At 45.1% G+C, this 16,846-nt stretch overlaps 3 protein-coding genes across 3 annotated transcripts; 2 read left to right on the top strand and 1 right to left on the bottom strand.

The window, feature by feature from the left end:
* Positions 1-2,066: 2,066 nt before the first annotated feature.
* On the bottom strand, positions 2,067-5,744 carry LOC123146143 (NADH dehydrogenase [ubiquinone] 1 alpha subcomplex subunit 9, mitochondrial). Its single transcript, XM_044565728.1, has 12 exons — positions 5,533-5,744; positions 5,304-5,409; positions 4,464-4,528; positions 4,267-4,352; positions 4,101-4,185; positions 3,959-4,029; positions 3,369-3,500; positions 3,141-3,256; positions 2,881-3,004; positions 2,729-2,797; positions 2,527-2,647; positions 2,067-2,434 (listed from the first exon to the last, which is right to left on the bottom strand). Exons 1-12 carry the CDS (start codon positions 5,648-5,650, stop codon positions 2,286-2,288), a joined length of 1,242 nt encoding a protein of 413 aa, XP_044421663.1. The 5' UTR covers positions 5,651-5,744; the 3' UTR covers positions 2,067-2,285.
* A 112-nt stretch (positions 5,745-5,856) lies between these two features.
* Positions 5,857-8,280, top strand: LOC123146144 (uncharacterized). The gene is made up of 4 exons (XM_044565729.1): positions 5,857-6,121; positions 6,537-6,607; positions 6,761-6,890; positions 7,720-8,280. Exons 1-4 carry the CDS (start codon positions 5,983-5,985, stop codon positions 7,809-7,811), a joined length of 432 nt encoding a protein of 143 aa, XP_044421664.1. The 5' UTR covers positions 5,857-5,982; the 3' UTR covers positions 7,812-8,280.
* Positions 8,281-9,031: 751 nt separating this feature from the next.
* Positions 9,032-13,581, top strand: LOC123146142 (uncharacterized protein sll0005). The gene is made up of 13 exons (XM_044565727.1): positions 9,032-9,414; positions 9,532-9,681; positions 9,845-10,012; positions 10,115-10,258; positions 10,380-10,485; positions 10,567-10,715; positions 10,798-10,923; positions 11,059-11,202; positions 11,346-11,433; positions 11,872-12,245; positions 12,482-12,808; positions 12,961-13,176; positions 13,278-13,581. Exons 1-13 carry the CDS (start codon positions 9,178-9,180, stop codon positions 13,410-13,412), a joined length of 2,364 nt encoding a protein of 787 aa, XP_044421662.1. The 5' UTR covers positions 9,032-9,177; the 3' UTR covers positions 13,413-13,581.
* The last annotated feature ends 3,265 nt before the right edge of the window (positions 13,582-16,846 follow it).

Raw genomic sequence — 16,846 nt, 5'->3', positions numbered from 1 at the left:
GATGGCCGATATGTATTTATCTCCCTAAGAATATACAAATGGCCGATGGAGTGTTGACATCGTCCTTAGATCAAGCATTATGCAAGTTATTTTTGGCATCCAAACTTTGCCGAAAAACAGGGGGCATGTGTTGACACCAGATTTTGGCATGGTACGAAACACAATTAAGATGGCCTCAAATGGAGAAGGGATCTACATGAAAAGGTTCCGTACTATCGACATGAACATCTTTGAAGTTTGGGCCATCGCCATCCAATCTCATCTCGAGGGCCGAAGTTGTGCTCAAAGTAGTAGGATTTTGTATGCAGAGTATTGTTAGGCCAATTAGGCCTCCAAGGAAGCCTCATATGAGAAAAGTTTATACACAAATTGTCTTTGTCACGTTGAATCGGTCGATTTTGGTATAAATATCATCTCAATCCAAGATCATATGCAAAATTTAGAGCCATCGAAATGAGGCCCTATCACGAGCCAAAAAGTGGCACGCCCCATCAGACACCCATATAGCTGATGTCTGATGGGTAGCGCCAGTAATTGTCTATTTTGTGCGAGCTATTCGGTCTTTAAGATATCCTCGAATCAAAAAACGTTCAACGTGAAAGTTGTTCTTCTCGTTGAAGTGGTTAAATTTTCTTTTGGGCGCATCTTCATCTGAGGTAGTTTGTGGCCTCTGAGAGCCAAAAAACGAATTGATGTCTTAGACTTATCTAAATCCGATTTTGGTTAATTTTGGAAAGATTTGGAGTCCTTTTCTTGTACGAGAAGTTCAGCCGTCTCATAAATAGATGAGAGGTGATGGCCGATTGAACAAAACACAATCGAACAAATCAATCTACTACTTTTTCGTGCTCATCTACTTCTTATCTCTCCCCTTGTATTTTTCTTCTCATTCTTCATCTTGGAGGGCAGCGACCCATGAGGTCCTAGGGGTGATCAGGTCGACCTAGGGCAGCTCATAGCTACCGCATGTTCAGATGGGGTCCCTCCCGGGCGTGTGGGGTTTCGGGTCTACAAAAGCGCCCGCCGGATTGCTTGCGTACCGCGCTTCCGGCCGGGTCTCCTCCGATGTCAGTTGTGGTGCATCACCCCCAGCGTCGAGAGTACATGGTGACGTGTTCGTGTGCGAACAATATCTTTACAGAGGGAGTACAAAATACAGAAGCCCGATGTAAGATTATTTTACATGAAAGCTAAATATTTGTTGGACTTACATAGGACCAAGTAAAGCAATGATTCCTAGAGCCCAAACTAATAGCTACCTTCTTTCATGCCAAAAAGATGTAGGCATCTGAACAAATAAAATAACATCCACCTGTACTTGATGACAATATAATGTCTTGCACAGATTGTTCTTCACTAATAGCTAAAAATCAATTAGCATTCAGCAACACTTCTTACTATCATTTAAAACATAACAATGTAGAAGCATGCTATCTATAATTTGTTGACACTCCTGGTGCAAGTTAAACAACATAAAGTACCAACAGAAACGAACCTACAGAGGAAAAGACATACATGACAATTTTGAAGTCCATAACTTTATGTCAAGTTCAGGAAGGCTATTGATTTTTTCAGTATGCGTGATTTATGTAACACCCCAGAAGCATGCTACATTGACCTCACACTAATGGTGCCATGTCATCAAGTTTAACTAAGCCAAATTGCCGGTTGATAAAATCAAAGCCACATTCAAATTTAAAATAAAGTCGAATACATTATTTCTTCAAACAGTAAAACAAAAATGTTCGGTGATTTGCAAAATTCACTATCAAATTGTCATGAACAAACCAACATTTAATAAAAATATTTAAATGCCACTACACTATTGAAAACAGAATCAATAACATTTATTTGAACATTTTCAATTTAAACAAATATTTAACTATTCAAATATATTTGGATCTTCTTTTGCTATCTCAAACCACTGTCTAATAGTATATCAAAACATCTAAACATCCTAGAGTATTCGGCAGCAAACAGAACAATCAAAATAATTCAAAACAATTATATTGCTCGGCAACATGAGCAATGAGATTTATCATCTCAAATCTCCGCAAATGTGCCAGTCACCATCGAAATGATTCGCTTTACTTGCATTTCCAACTCAAAAATTCACAACACATCGTGCCTTTTCTTATTGATAATTAAGACAGGGGCCAACGTTTGCATCAAATCTGGTCCTGCCCAGGGGTGAGGCATCTGGCATCAGAGACAGATGGCAAGAAAACAGAACACAACAACAATTTTATCTTCAAAACTAAATGACCATTAATTCTACATCGTCTTCAGAACCGGGGGGCCACATCCGCGCTCCCCATCTTCTCGCTGACAGTAGAACCAAAAGACGGCCCGCCCTTCCTGTAGCAGACAAGGAACTCGGTAGGGTAACCCTTCAACTTGTGAGGCTTGATTTCCAGGTCCGCAAAACTGAGAGCTGCACCGAGTTTCAGGAAACAATGTGAGCCAAAGCCAAGAGTAACGACCAACAAGACCGATTGTTGTATTACTTGTGGGCGGTATGCTTACCATTCTCAGACACTAGATTGTCTACGGTGAGTGCCTTGATATGATCAAGATTGAAAATGGAGGGAGTCGGTAGAGGAAAAGGCACTTTGTTTAGCAGCATTTCCCTTGGAGAAGCCATAGCCTGCAAAACAAGAAGTCAATATGTAGGCCACCACATCCCCAGGTTGTCTTAACCTACTAGCGCTGCTATTTATATACATACCTTTGCAATAGGGAAAGGAATATTCACGTATCTTGGATATTCGCGTATTGTTTCAAACATCATTTCAGCCTGTAACACCCAACAAAATCATCACCTTTGCGTTATACAATTTTAGTATTTATTGTAGCATAGCAGTTGTGTTTGATAATTACCAGGTCATGAACAGTGTAAATATCTGGTCCACCAAGCTCATAGGTCTTTCCCATGCTGGTGCCATCATCCTTGAGGGAGTTGACAATGGCAGCCGCAACATCCACAACATAAACAGGCTGAAACCTGCAAAATGTTGCATCAAGTAATTCAGCTGCTGGTGAAAGCATCTAAGATATCTATAGGAGCACATCATTTCATGCTCTAGGCTCAATTTTAAAGCCAAGGAAATATGATAGAAATGAAGATGCTAACTCATTACTTTGTAGATCCACCGCCAAAAAGTGGGAGGAAACCCCAATTTTTGGCATACATTGCCCATCTGTTCAAAATCCGATCTTCTGTGCCAATCAGGGTTGCAGGCCTCATAATTGTAGCCTGTTGATGGATAAAGATAAATGGAAAATATTCAACTGCTAACTTCAGGTAGTACAGAAACAAGAATTATCATTGCCAGCTACAGATATCGAAGTTGAGAAAAGATTATTACTTCAGGAAATTCTTTCAACACAGATTCCTCTCCAGCAGCCTTCGCCCTCAGCAATCTAGAAGGTGAAGAGGCTGATGCCCCTAAAGCAGAAACCTGGATAAATCTCACAATACCCCCATGCTCCTTGGATATCTGTGTAAAATCCAGAACTTTTTAGTGGCTGGTCGCTATATAGAATTATTAATGTGAGACCACATGTTACAGAAAATATAATTTAACATAATATCTTTTGCGAGACCATGCCAGAGTAGCAAGCTAGACTATCTTGTGCTCTGGAGCAACGCTGGATGAAACCAAGCCAAGGTCAATCTGAACATGTACAGTTTGGAATAACAGCTATCATTATGCCAAGCCAAAGGTAACACTCATATGCAACAAATCAGCAGAAGGGTTGCCTTGTCTTGTCTCTTGTCTACGAATGAGATCTCAGGCTGAGGATATGTGGGCCAGAGTATGGAGGAGGACAAGAACTCAAGTTAGTTCCTATGGTTGGAAGGGATCTACTCCTAATACTCAATGGCCCTTGCAGCAATAGTCTACATAGTTGGATATCAAGCATGCAGCAGGAAGAAAAATGGATGTGTACATACCATTGCAAGTTGTTCAGCCATCTGATGGTTTACTTCTTCAAACCCATAGTTTCTAGTTTCATACTCCCGTCCTGTCGAAATCGAGTCGATATAAGCAGAATGAGATATGAATATGAATATAATGTGCCCCAAGAAAAAATACCAATGAGGTTAATGACCACATTTGACTTGGCAACAGCAGTCTTAATCGAATTCACATCTCTTGGGTTGTAGTTCATTGGAACAATCTGCCAGAAAGATGGAAATACATAAGAGGGAAAGAGGAAATGGAGTTAATGACTAACACTATTTGTTAACAGTTCTTGTACCTGGCCCAAGTCACCCATTAACTTCAGGTGCCGGTGAGAATCCTCACAACCTCTGAATGGGACAAGAACCTGAGATCCCATCTTTGCTGAATAAAAGTAACATTTTTGAGTAATCCTCATATACCACTCTTTAATCTCTACATAGTTACTCTTTAAGTGACAACTAATTCAATATAGGACAAGTCTTATCATCTCACCAAGTTGTTGAACGACATAGCGTCCAAGAAATCCAGTAGCGCCAAACACCGTAGCAACGATTCCACTGCCAAGAAAAGCCACAATGGTTTCTCGTGTTAGACCTGGGCAAACACTGCCAGGATAAGGCTATCCTAACAAATTAAGGCATCATCCAATTTTGACCCAAAGATGCAATGAGCACGAGGAATCAGAAAATATCGGCACTGTGCACACCGCACAATACAATATCAGGTCCAAATTTCACGTGTTTACCACATATGAGGACAAGAAAATAAATGGTGCTGTATTATAGAAGAATAACGAACAGCAGTTGACACAAGTTTGCAAGGGTTCATATATTGTATTCTGCTCGAAGCCATGCCTTTAATGTTAATACCTGCACGCATAGGTAGTAGTCACCACTTTACCAACTACGGTGTAGAAACACTAATTCACCTCAACCTGGCTAAAACCGCACTTTCAGAGATTTTCAGGTCAAGCTGTGTACAGGTCACAACAGGGATGCAGCAGTAGAGTCTGGATTAAAAGTTAGGAGGCGCCAATTCAAAAAGGTCGGTGACCGTGAGTAAGCAACCTATGAGTGTTATTTGAAAGCCTTAATCACTAAATATTTTAGATGTTGAGTAACACAATAGGAACAGTAGGCATGGCATCGACCCTATCAATTAGACACAAATGTTGGCAAATGCAATATGCGAGCTATATCATCTGAAGTCCTATGGCTGTACAAAGAGATCACAACATCAACCTAATCCAACAAACACAGAAATGGAATCACCGGGAGGGCCGCTTAGCATATCCAATCAGAGTTCGGAGGAGAGACGGTTAAGCTTTCTGACCTCACGGATGACCTCCCTCCGGTGCCCTTGCGGACGAGATGCCCGGCCCCCTTGACGGCCGGCGCCCTCGCGGACATGTACCTCGCGCCATCCGCCCCGCCCGACCCTGCAATCCAAACCGAACCGCCGGTGAGATCCGCCCTCCCATGTCGCGCGCGGCGAGGCTGACGGGTGGCCCCGGGGAGATCCCTCCCTGTGCCGCGCGCATCTCGGCCGATGCGTATGTTACCTTGGGGCGCGAGCGCCGGCTGGGCGGCGGATCTGAAGGCGGCGATGGCGGCCGAGGAGGCTGGGGAGAGGTGGTGCTGGTCGAGGAGGTGGCGCCGCGCCGCCGCCGCCGCCTGCATCGTCGCCGCCGTCGGTGGTGGTCGTCGGAGTCGGAGGAGGAGGGGGAGAGGGGGAGGCCGAGAGCTGTGGTGTGTGGTGAGAGAGACGTAGGCTGGGTCGGAATCTAGCTTTCACTGGCCCAACTGAGATCAACGCGGTTGGGCCGGATGGGCCCCGCGGCGTTGCATTTTTACTGGGCTTCGGCCCATTTGGTGACGCGCATCTCTAAAGCGAACCACCGTGCTCCGGTTGGTGGGGTGGGCCTCCTCGTCTGCTCCCTGCTCCTCCTCCTCTGGTCTTCTCCGGCGAGCTCTGCACCACCGGCCCCGCCGTCGCCGGCGCCGTAGGCGGGATGACGACGGCCTCGAGGCTGTCCTACAAGAACGCCACCGTCGCCCTGTGCGCCATCAACGTCCTCGCGGTGGCGCTCCTCCTGCGCAGCCACTTCTCGTCCTGGCCGCGGATCGCCGGCGGCCACCGGTTCGATTCAGGTACGGAGTCGTGATCCCCAGCTGATTTTACACCGTCGGAGTACCTCCTCCGCCGCTGGAACCGCTAGGGTCGAGAAATACGGTCGATTTGGTACCAAATTTAGCGCGATTCAGTGGCCACCGGGGGCAGTAAATCTAGGTAAATCGCTAGCATTTCTCTTCAGCCCAAGTAATTGTAGGCATGAACTTTGGATTAACGCTAAGCAAAACGAAATGTGACAGCACTGGGAAAGGTTAGACCCTTCTATAATAGAATTAGCTGGCTTATACCGTTTCTCCCGCTACAAATGATAGATTCATATCATGGCTGATAACTTCCTTTGTACTAGTAGAAATTAGATCATGTAGCTGCAAATACTTCACTATCCCTTGATTATTCAGCTGAGTGGGAAGACCGGGTTCTACTCTTTGGCAGCTCAGCTACGGTACATATGGGAGTCCGAAGAGTTGCGCCGTGCCATGGAGCCTGTGGATTTGATTAGGAGAGTAAGTAAATGTACAGTTTGTTTCTTCATTTCTACAGTTTGTTCCTTCGTTTCTCATGATATGAAGAAAGAAAGAATATTCACTGAATTGCTAAACCAAAAGAAGAAATATCCTCTGTTGGTAATTCTCATTGATTACGACATTATAACATAGGTGAAAGAAATTGAACAAGAAGCTTATGGAGAGCCTGGCATGTCAGCAACGCAAGAAGGGACGGCTGCTGTTGACTTGTCGAAAAGGTTGAAAGATTTACGGCAAGGGAATGACGGCAGCAGCCAAAGAGGTTATTTAATCCATCCCAGTCTCCTCTCTTCACTGTCTATTTTTTTTGGAAATGGAGGCATGCCCCCGGCCTCTGCATCATGATGATGCATGCGGCCATCTTATTAACAATCTTCACTGTCTATTTAGGGGAATGCTATGCATTTGGCAGAAATAACTCTCTGATCTATGTGGTTTGAATGCTATCATCTTGTTGTCTCTACCCATCCTTTTGTCTTAGCATGTCAAGGTTATTATATGTTGGTTCAAAAGCTTCCTGCAAAGTTTGTAAAAACAGTCTTGTTGACTTATCAGTGCACTGGATGCACCGCATAATTAGTTTTCTCTGCTTACATTCGCTGCCCATTATTGTGGCCCGCGGCATAACATCATACTCCATGGAACAGAAGACTGGTTGTGTTGTAGAATTGTCAACGGAACTGAATCTGCTGATAGTACACTCGGACAGGGGATAGCTTAGGGCGCTTTGCCGCAGTACTGACAACCTGAAACATCGAACTTAGTATTCGTGATACTTCGCCGTCATTAATTTTAGGCTGGTCTTTTATGCTCCGTCATTCCATCCTAGTCTGTCTGACGGCAGAAAAGACGGAGACAGGAAATCACGAATGGCGCAAATTAGGCATACTGCTGTTCTCTCCAGGACGTAATGTTTTGTTTGGTCGAGATGTGCATTCTCACGACACTAGAGAAGTGCTATGTGGTCTTGAAGCCATGGACTGTTTTTTGCATTTGTTAGAGAAGAGACACAAAGCAGCCGATGCTCTTGTGTCTGATTTGATAGTCCGTAGAAGCTGACGACACCTTTTGTTTTGTGAAAACATGTGCAGCACTGGAGGAGTGGCGCAAGCGGAAGATGGAGCGGGCGAGGCAGCGGGCGATCGAGAAGGACGGGATGATGCCGGGCGCAAAAACACCGTGAAGCGTACGTGTACGACAAGCGTTCCAGGACACAAGGGGGGGCACTGGTATTCTTCTGCTTCTGCTTAAGCCCCTGGGGTTGCTGCGGCGAGTAAATAATGATGTTCATCAGTGGTCTGTTGAACCGACAGTGGCCGCACGATCGTCTCACAGCGATCTTCTGCCGTGCCTGTAAAATCACCTGTAGCACATACTGCTGTGTTTTTTTTTTTGCGGGTTTAAAAGTAGTTTATTCCAAAGTAACAGGCTTACAGTCCGCTAATACAAGATTATGAATGAAGAGGGGTGGCCGTTGCAACCAACAAGCGGTGCTACGAGTCGTTCGGGCATAATTAGCAAGACAATGTGAGACCATGTTCTGTGATCTCAGGATCTTCACTGGTTTAAACTTCCTCTGTAGCATGTAGTTCTTGATCTCCCTGACCAATTGACCATTGGGTGATTTATCAAGTGAGGCATCAGTCATAGAAGAAAAGGCCACCATCGAGTCCGATTGTACTAAGACCGGAAGGTTAGACCATTCGATAGCCATAGACATTCCAATCTTAATAGCTTGAATTTCCGCCTCGAGAGCATTGTTACAGTAGAACAATAGTTGACATGATGAAAAAATGACAGAGCCCAAGTTATCCCGTAGGAGCATGCCTGCTCCCGCTGAGCCCTCTTCCGCTGAATAAGAAGCATCCACTGACAAGGCAAGCCGGCCAGGTGGTGGTGGCTGCCATGGTGTATCCGGGGGCACTGCCTTGATCGATCGGTACATACTGCTGTGTTGGAGACGAAACAAATGAAATGGAGTTGAACAAAAGGCAAATCGCTGGGTGGTGCTGTGTTGATGGTTTTTTTGGCGTTGGAACAAAAGAGACGGGCTCAACTTTGCTGTAATGGTCATGAGAAAGCTACGTTAATGTTGTCGATTTTGGCGGCCTCTGTTGGTGTTGGGCTGCTGTGGACGACTGCCCTGCCTGCCTGAAACGTTCGAATCAGGCGCAGACACATCGCGCGCGCACGGTTTACCTCTCCGTGCGGTCGGATGAGTGGGTGGTGGGACGCGCCACGAGTCTTTGCGCCGTCCGTCCGTCCGTCCGTCCATGCGTTCGCCGTGGGTCGGGACAGCCACAAACGCCGGCCGCGCGCGTGGACGCGCCCCCGCCCACCCGTCCGCCTCCGCGGGCACAGCACAAAGAGTGGAGGAGCCACCACCGGACTCACTTCCCTCTTCTTTCTTCCACCACCGCGGCCGGGCCCAACTTTTCCCCAGCACTCCACCTCGGTTACTACTTACCACTCACTCCCTACCTCCACGTCTCCGAGCCTCCGTGCCTCCAACGCTACACCATCTCGATCGAACCTTCCCTCCTTTCACCATGGAGGCCGCCGCGTCGGCGTCGGCGTCGGCGCCGCGCCTGCTGCAGTGCGGGGGGTTCGGCCGGGGCCGCGTCGTGGCCGGGCTCGTCTCCCCGCTCCCGCGCCGCTCCACGCACCAACACCAGCGCCGCCTCCGCCGCGTGCTCGCCGTCGCCACCGAGCCCAGGCCGCCCCCGCCCTCGCCGCTGGCCCCGCCCCGCACCGGCAGGACCAGGGCCAACACCATCCAGTCCACCGTAAGCCCCCTCCGCTCCGGCTTCTTGATCAATCATCACCTCTAACGACGACGATGATCTCGCTGACTGACTGACTGCGCTTTCTGCTCTGGATGGACGAATGGATGTGCTATGCAGAGGTTCGGGGACGTGTCCAAGGAGATCAAGCGGGTGCGGAAGCAGATGGAGGAGGACGAGCAGCTGGCCTCCCTCATGCGCGGCCTCCGCGGCCAGAACCTCCGCGACGACCAGTTCGCCGACAAGGACGTCACCATGCGACTCGTCGAGGTACCTCTTCCCCCACCTCCACCACCAATCACTTCCACATAGTTCCACTCGCCAATCCCCACACCCATGGATTGGATTGAACAGCTTAGCCACCTCTTCTTTTACAGTCTGAATTTGGCTGTCGTCTGAATTCTGCTGCTTTTCTTTGTGTGCGTGCTTCTAGGTGACCAACACCGAGGGGCTGCCTCTCGTGTACAGCCCCGAGATCATTTCGGCCTACTGGGGCAAAAGGCCGGGTGCCGTCGCCACCCGAGCCGTGCAATTGTTATCTGTGGCTGGTGGTTTCATCTCCCACATCATATCTGACCTCATCACCGACAAAATCAAGGAGGTAGTGTCCCCAATTCATTCATTCATGCAGCACCCATGCTGTTATTCGTCTTCAGAACCCGTGAAACCATCTGCTGACCGACGAACCTTCTCTTTTGCACAGAACGAAGTGACGCGCGCGATCGAGCTGAGGGAGATCGTCACGTCTCTGGGCCCTGCCTACATCAAGCTCGGCCAGGCGCTGAGCATCCGGCCCGACATTCTGTCCCCTGCGGCGATGACCGAGCTGCAGAAGCTATGCGACAAGGTGAACATTGCTATTACATACATAGTTGTTGGCCTTTTGTTACCACGCAGAGCTTAGGCATGCTGTTCAAAGCCCAGTGTAGCTCAAGTTTACTAACTGGGCTATGCGCTGCTACGGCAAGGTTCCTTCGTTTCCTGACGATATCGCGATGGCTCTCCTGGAAGAAGAGCTTGGCCGGCCATGGCAAGATATATACTCGGAACTGTCTCCCTCACCAATTGCTGCAGGTAACTATACTAGAAACCATGGTATTAGCCGCTTGCTGCACTGATCGGTTCAGCCTGAACTAATTGTGTATCGTGCTGCAGCATCTCTGGGACAGGTGTACAAAGGCCGGTTGAAAGACACTGGAGAACTGGTGGCTGTGAAAGTGCAAAGGCCATTTGTACTTGAGACTGTCACCATAGATCTATTCATCATTAGAAATTTGGGGTTGGTTCTCAAGAGATTTCCGCAGGTGAGTGTTTCCCTCTTCTTCATGGAAAATGATGGGGAAACTGTCTTCATTAGCTCACGCTGAAATTGCTGAATACTGCCAGGTCGCCCTTGATGTTGTTGGCCTAGTAGATGAGTGGGCTGCCCGGTTTTTTGAAGAACTCGATTATGTCAACGAAGGGGAAAATGGCACCCGCTTCGCTGAAATGATGAGAGAAGATCTTCCTCAGGTAAATTGCTTTGGTAGTCTGGTAGAAGCAGTGCAATGATACTCTTTTACTGAATCAATATTTGTTACGGATATGCTTGGTAGCTTCACTTTCAGGCTGTTAACTTCTGAATTTACTCAATAACCTTTTTTTTAGGTTGTTGTACCAAAGACGTACCCTGAATATACGTCCAGAAAAGTTCTTACCACAGGGTGGGTAGATGGTGAGAAGCTTTCACAGAGTACTGAGGATGATGTTGGGTCGTTGGTTAATGTTGGTGTCATATGCTATCTAAAACAGGTTTGGTTTTCATCTTCTTTGATGTGCATTTACTCATGTTATTCTGAATTGGCTGATTGCACACTCACTTGCTGATGGGAAGAAATGTTTATTCTCCCAAACCATTTTCTCAAAGAAGTTTTTGGTCATGTTTTGTATTGCAGTTACTTGATACTGGATTCTTCCATGCCGACCCTCATCCTGGAAATATGATTAGGACACCTGATGGAAAGCTTTGTATTCTTGATTTTGGTAAGTCAAGAGCATGGACAGTCTATGCTTCTCATGTACAACCTACAGTTTTACTATGTTCCTTATGAAGTGGTAAACAATTTTTTTGAATATTTAACCATTATGTGGTGTAGTAATTCAAATGACTTAAGAATTCGATCTAACTTACTAGCAGTATGATGCCGTGTACTCACAGTTTTTTTTCACCCTGCTTTACTAAGTAGTGCGTCGTATAGTAGAATAAGCATAACAAGTGCAAACCATTGAAGCTTTTCATTTGCATATGTCAGCCGGTTTGTATTCCTTTTGGTAGAAAAAATATTGCAGAATATGGTAAATTAATTCTGCTGATTAAATTTGAGCTAGTGATAATTTTTATTCCTATTTTATGTACATTTTATTTCCATCTCCCATAATACACATGAAAATAGATAATAAATTCGACCTTCTTTGCTGCAGGGCTTGTGACAAAACTGACAGATGATCAGAAGTACGGAATGATTGAAGCAATAGCTCACCTTATTCATCGTGATTATGATGCAATCGTGAAGGACTTTGTGAAGCTTGGTTTTATCCCTGAGGGAGTTAACTTGGATCCAATCTTACCTGTGCTGGCTAAAGTTTTTGATCAGGCACTTGAAGGAGGTGGTGCGAAGAATATTAACTTTCAAGAGTTGGCAGCGGATCTAGCACAGATAACATTTGATTACCCATTCAAGATACCTCCGTATTTTGCTTTGATTATTAGAGCAATTGGAGTACTGGAAGGTATTGCTTTGGTGGGAGACCCTGAATTTGCCATTGTGGATGAAGCATATCCTTATATTGCACAGGTCAGCATCTCAACCTTTTATTCATTTTCATGCCATCACCTCATGTTTCTATGTTTTCCAAGGACCATGTTCTTAGTAGTAATAATATATCTAACGAAGAAGACACAAGACACACATACAGCTATTAAAACATTCCTTCTTCAGTTTTCAAAAAGAGAACTGCTTCCTTTGATCTGTTTGTGATGTTGATATGAGTTTTGGTATCACTGATTTGTGGTTTTGGCTGCCTATAACAGAGGCTGCTAACGGATGAATCACCTCGACTAAGGAGTGCCTTGCGTTACACAATATACGGCAAAACAGGTGTCTTTGACGCAGAGAGGTTCATTGACGTGATGCAAGCTTTCGAGAATTTCATTAGTGCAGCAAAGAGCGGTGGTGGGGAGGACATGAAGGGTAACATGGCTGAGCTGGGTGCTATAGGATTCCAACCTAGCACCAGTTTAGTTCCTGCATTCCCAATGGCCATTTCCCAACCGGAGAACCCAATCAAAGCTCGGGCTGCTCTCTCTTTTCTACTCTCTGACAGGGGTGACTTCTTCCGGGAGTTCATTCTTGACGAGGTGAGCTCTCAAGTCACAAGAGCTAACAAAGATCTAAGGAGTACCCTTTGCACTCAGTGGAGCAATTTACTGAATGGTGGAAATGTACCTTTAGAACATTCGGTCAAGTGCTTATGTTGTATTGATCCCTTTTATTCTTCTGTATGACGCAGATTGTGAAAGCCATCGACGCGGTTTCAAGGGAGCAATTGCTACAAATTGCTTCATCTTTTGGGGTCAGGAATCCCGTCCCGGTTTTCGGCATGGTTCCTGTGAGGTCCGGGGCATTGCTTCCTACAATCACAGAGGAAGACAGGATCATCTTGAACAACGTGGAGAAGGTTGCCAAGTTTCTAACGGCTGGGACGGCAAACCAAACAGTCAACGGGGTATGCTTGCTAAACTGTTATCACTTCTCTTTCCTGGGCAATAAAAAAGGCTGACCTGGAATGTTACTGATGTTGATACACATTAATTTTTTCGATGGCAGGACGTAAATGTCGTGTCTCTGGTGCAAGAGCTTCTACCCGTGTTGCCGAGCATCACGTCGAAGATCCTACCAGATGTCTTGAGCCGGTTGTCATCACGTGTATTCGCACGGGTGATCCGGGAATCATTTTTGTGAAGCGCTCTTAGTTTTGTTTTCTTCTTTTGACAGGAAATTAGAGAGTTATTTCTCCTTTTCCTTTCATGCAAACAACACACACATACAAGATGATAGAATGATGTACAGAAACATGATGTATATAATCCATGCCTACTTATATGCAGATTAACCGACGTTTAACCAGCAATTCTGGCTGTTCTTGCGGAGTCTTGCGTGTGGCATGGACATAGCAGACATATAGCTGGGGGCAGTATCTTGAAAGTCGGGGCTCATGTGTCGTGAAATGGATACACCAAAGCACATGAAAACATCTCATGGAATGAGTTTATGAGGTGCCAATAATGGTTCAAAACATCTCATGGAATATGATTGCTTGCTAAAACCAATAATTGGCAGAGTAGTTGATCGACACATATCGTCTGGTCACCACCCCTGGGTTCACAGAGAGTGACTTGAAAACAAAAGTAATACTCTTGCTCAGGAAAGCATAATGTATACTTGTGCCGTAGATGCTCTTCTAGTATGATAGCAGTCGCACAAGTAGAGAACATTCAGTCAAGTCGCAAAGTCGTTATCATCTTGACAGCAGCAAGCTTATCTAACTTGTCATCATAATGTAGCAGAAGTGCAAACTCTATACAAAATTTTACAGTAACTAGTAGGCGTGCCCCTTGTATTGTCAGCACTTATCTACAGCAGAAGTGAGGCTATAGCTAATACTCCTGTACAAAAGTAAAGCCAACAGTAAACTGCCAGGTCAATGACAAAAGTCATCTGCGTACTGTAGTTGCTGTTTTCTCTCAAGATCCTTTTAGGAGTCTCCATACAGAGCGGAGTGGAATTATCAACTCACTGCAAGCTGTAGCCACTACCCATTCCTTCCTCTTTAAGCTGGTACAGTACACTACATGGTGCAGGCATCTTCAGATGTTGCCTCTGTCGTAACCGGAGAACCAGAAGCGGAGGTTTGTGCTCTTCGTCACCTCCAGCGATCTGTGCTCTGACTTCTCTGTCAACCGTTGATTGAGCGCAGCGTTTTCCTCGATCAGCCTGTCGGTCTTCTGCTCTGTCAACAAGGCTCGGCGCTGCATGCAACAGAAGCAAGTTACAATTTGTCTACCTTTGCCTACCAAAATGGTGTTCGATCTGCTGAGCAATGTAGGATATTCGTACCTCGGCAATTCTTGTCGCTTCCTCAGCCTCCTTCAGTCGTACTAGCAATTCACCAGGAGCTTCAGTTGTATCCTTCAGCTGGCCCTCGACCCCATCAAGAACATACTTACCTTCAAGGTCAGCATACTGTACCAAGATTCTAGAATACGCCTGCATTGCTGATTCCAGTGCCTCCTTCGAGCATTTCTTCTCTGACTCCAGTTCTGACCGCAACCTCCCAACAAGAGATTTGCTTGCTTCAAGTTCGGCCCTGAGCTCATCTGCCAGAGCCATCCATTTACTCTCAGCCTCAGCCCAATCAGCAGCATCCGCAATGTTATCCTGCAACGAAACATTACCAGTCAAACTTGAGTCAAAGAGTAAAACATTATGATGGAGAAATTATGTTTTCAATATCAACGCAATAGATAGAACCTTTAAAAGCTTGGTCCGAACATGCAGTGGATTGACATCGTCCTCTTTTTCTTCATTGACAACTGCCCTGTTTTTTACAGCCTTGGCACGTTGAGCAAACCTTAGAGTGCTCAAGGTCTCACTCTTACAGCTGTATAGAAACACAGAAAATATAGTGATTAAACATCAGAAAAAGAGCGCAAAAAGAAATAACTTTTGGTTCAACTTGGATAATACCTTTCTGACGGTGAAACAGTACAAATCATTGCAAGCATTGCATTACCACCCAGGGATTCTAGTAATAGAAATGTCAACTTTGAATTGCGATACGGAACATGCTGCCATGGTTTTCCAGATTGTGAAATTTCTGCTAGTATATTAATCAAGTTTCTGCAGTGATGGAAAACATATTGATCAGAGATTTAATTCCACGCCTATTAGCATATCATGACAAAATGTACAAGATGATTATTTTGGTACAGCGATTAATGAGATCTATCTACTCTGCTAAAATACACCAAGTGGTCCAAGTCTAGCGAAAAAAGGTCTCACAAATACACTAACATAGCGTATCCCTAGACAAAGCAATTAGCTAAGACCTGACATAAATTCTTTAACATCGCTATTTAAAAATAAATAGAACCATACCCAAGTGCTGAAAGTGACCGGTTTATATTTCCTGCTTCTTTTAGGCGATCCCCAGCTGCATGGGTTAGCTTTTGCCGCTCAGATCCAGCAAGATCTACCAAATTCATCCTGCTCATTCTAATGCTGTTTGACCCATCTTCGAGATTCTATAGAACAATAACAAACCATTAATGAACTAACAGATGTATGTATCTAAACTGAAACCAGCAAGGATTGTAGACAACAATGATTGGGGATTTAGTTTGTGGATAAACATGTTTCAACATTACTATGTTTATTTTTTTCTATTTCTGCAAGAGAATAAGTTGGTCCATCACCACCTCGTTACTCTTATGTTTGTACCAGAAATGAGACCTCCATTAACACAATTTATAAAACTTTAGACCAGGACATAACTGAAGCAGTAAACGCGGAATCAGAACAAATATCACTACACAAGAGAATATAAGAGCATCACCACCGAATAGACAGGATACTTACTGCAGATAACATAATTGTACCCCACAGATATGATTAACAAAAGTATAATGTAATAAGCCCAAGAATATAAGAGCATCACCACCGAATAGACAGGATACTTACTGCAGATAACATAATTGTACCCCACAGATATGATTAATGGAAGTATAATGTAATAAGCCCAAATTCAACAACTACTTTTGATTCCGATCTTGACAGATGTAAAAACACAATCAGAACATCAAAAGTCAGGAACATTCCTCACTAATTGGTGTAGGCATCACGGGAACAGTTTTATGTGATGAACTACTTTCCAATTCGAGAGAAGGTACAATTACCTCATCAAGTTCTACTTTCCTTCCACTCACTTCTTTCGAGAGAAACTCCTTCTCTAGAAAGGATCCATTCTTAGCAACAAATATCTTGCCTTCGGATCTGTGACGGAAGGTGTACCCAACAGTTTCTTTTGGGTATCCTATGAATACGCATTTCTCCGGTTTGGGTTCGAGCTTATCAGGCTTAAACTTTTTCACATAAGCATCGCAACGCCAAACTTTAAGAAACGACAGCTTAGGTTTCTTGCCAAACCACAGTTCATACGATGTCGTCTCAACGGATTTAGATGGTGCCATATTTAACGTGAATGCAACTGTCTCTAATGCATAACCCCAAAACGATAGTGGTAAATCGGTAAGAGACGTCATAGATCGCACCATATCTAATAAAGTACGGTTACGACATTCGGACACACCATTACACTGTGGTGTTCCAGGTGGCTT

Source organism: Triticum aestivum, chromosome 6D (genome assembly GCF_018294505.1).
Source record: "Triticum aestivum cultivar Chinese Spring chromosome 6D, IWGSC CS RefSeq v2.1, whole genome shotgun sequence".
NCBI classification, from domain to species: Eukaryota; Viridiplantae; Streptophyta; class Magnoliopsida; order Poales; family Poaceae; genus Triticum; species Triticum aestivum.
Note: the sequence above shows the minus strand (reverse complement) of the source record. Positions and strands in the feature narration are given on the sequence as shown.

Coding starts and splice junctions, on each gene's coding strand:
- LOC123146143 (XM_044565728.1), bottom strand. CDS start 5,650: ATGCAGGCGGCGGCGGCGGCGCGGCGCCACCTCCTCGACCAGCACCAC. Junction 3,501..3,958: donor TGGCTGAACAACTTGCAATG/GTATGTACACAT, acceptor GATTTTACACAG/ATATCCAAGGAGCATGGGGG. Junction 2,435..2,526: donor CAATCTAGTGTCTGAGAATG/GTAAGCATACCG, acceptor AACTCGGTGCAG/CTCTCAGTTTTGCGGACCTG.
- LOC123146144 (XM_044565729.1), top strand. CDS start 5,983: ATGACGACGGCCTCGAGGCTGTCCTACAAGAACGCCACCGTCGCCCTG. Junction 6,122..6,536: donor CGGCCACCGGTTCGATTCAG/GTACGGAGTCGT, acceptor ACTCTTTGGCAG/CTCAGCTACGGTACATATGG. Junction 6,608..6,760: donor CTGTGGATTTGATTAGGAGA/GTAAGTAAATGT, acceptor ATTATAACATAG/GTGAAAGAAATTGAACAAGA.
- LOC123146142 (XM_044565727.1), top strand. CDS start 9,178: ATGGAGGCCGCCGCGTCGGCGTCGGCGTCGGCGCCGCGCCTGCTGCAG. Junction 9,415..9,531: donor CCAACACCATCCAGTCCACC/GTAAGCCCCCTC, acceptor TGTGCTATGCAG/AGGTTCGGGGACGTGTCCAA. Junction 11,203..11,345: donor TCATATGCTATCTAAAACAG/GTTTGGTTTTCA, acceptor TTTGTATTGCAG/TTACTTGATACTGGATTCTT.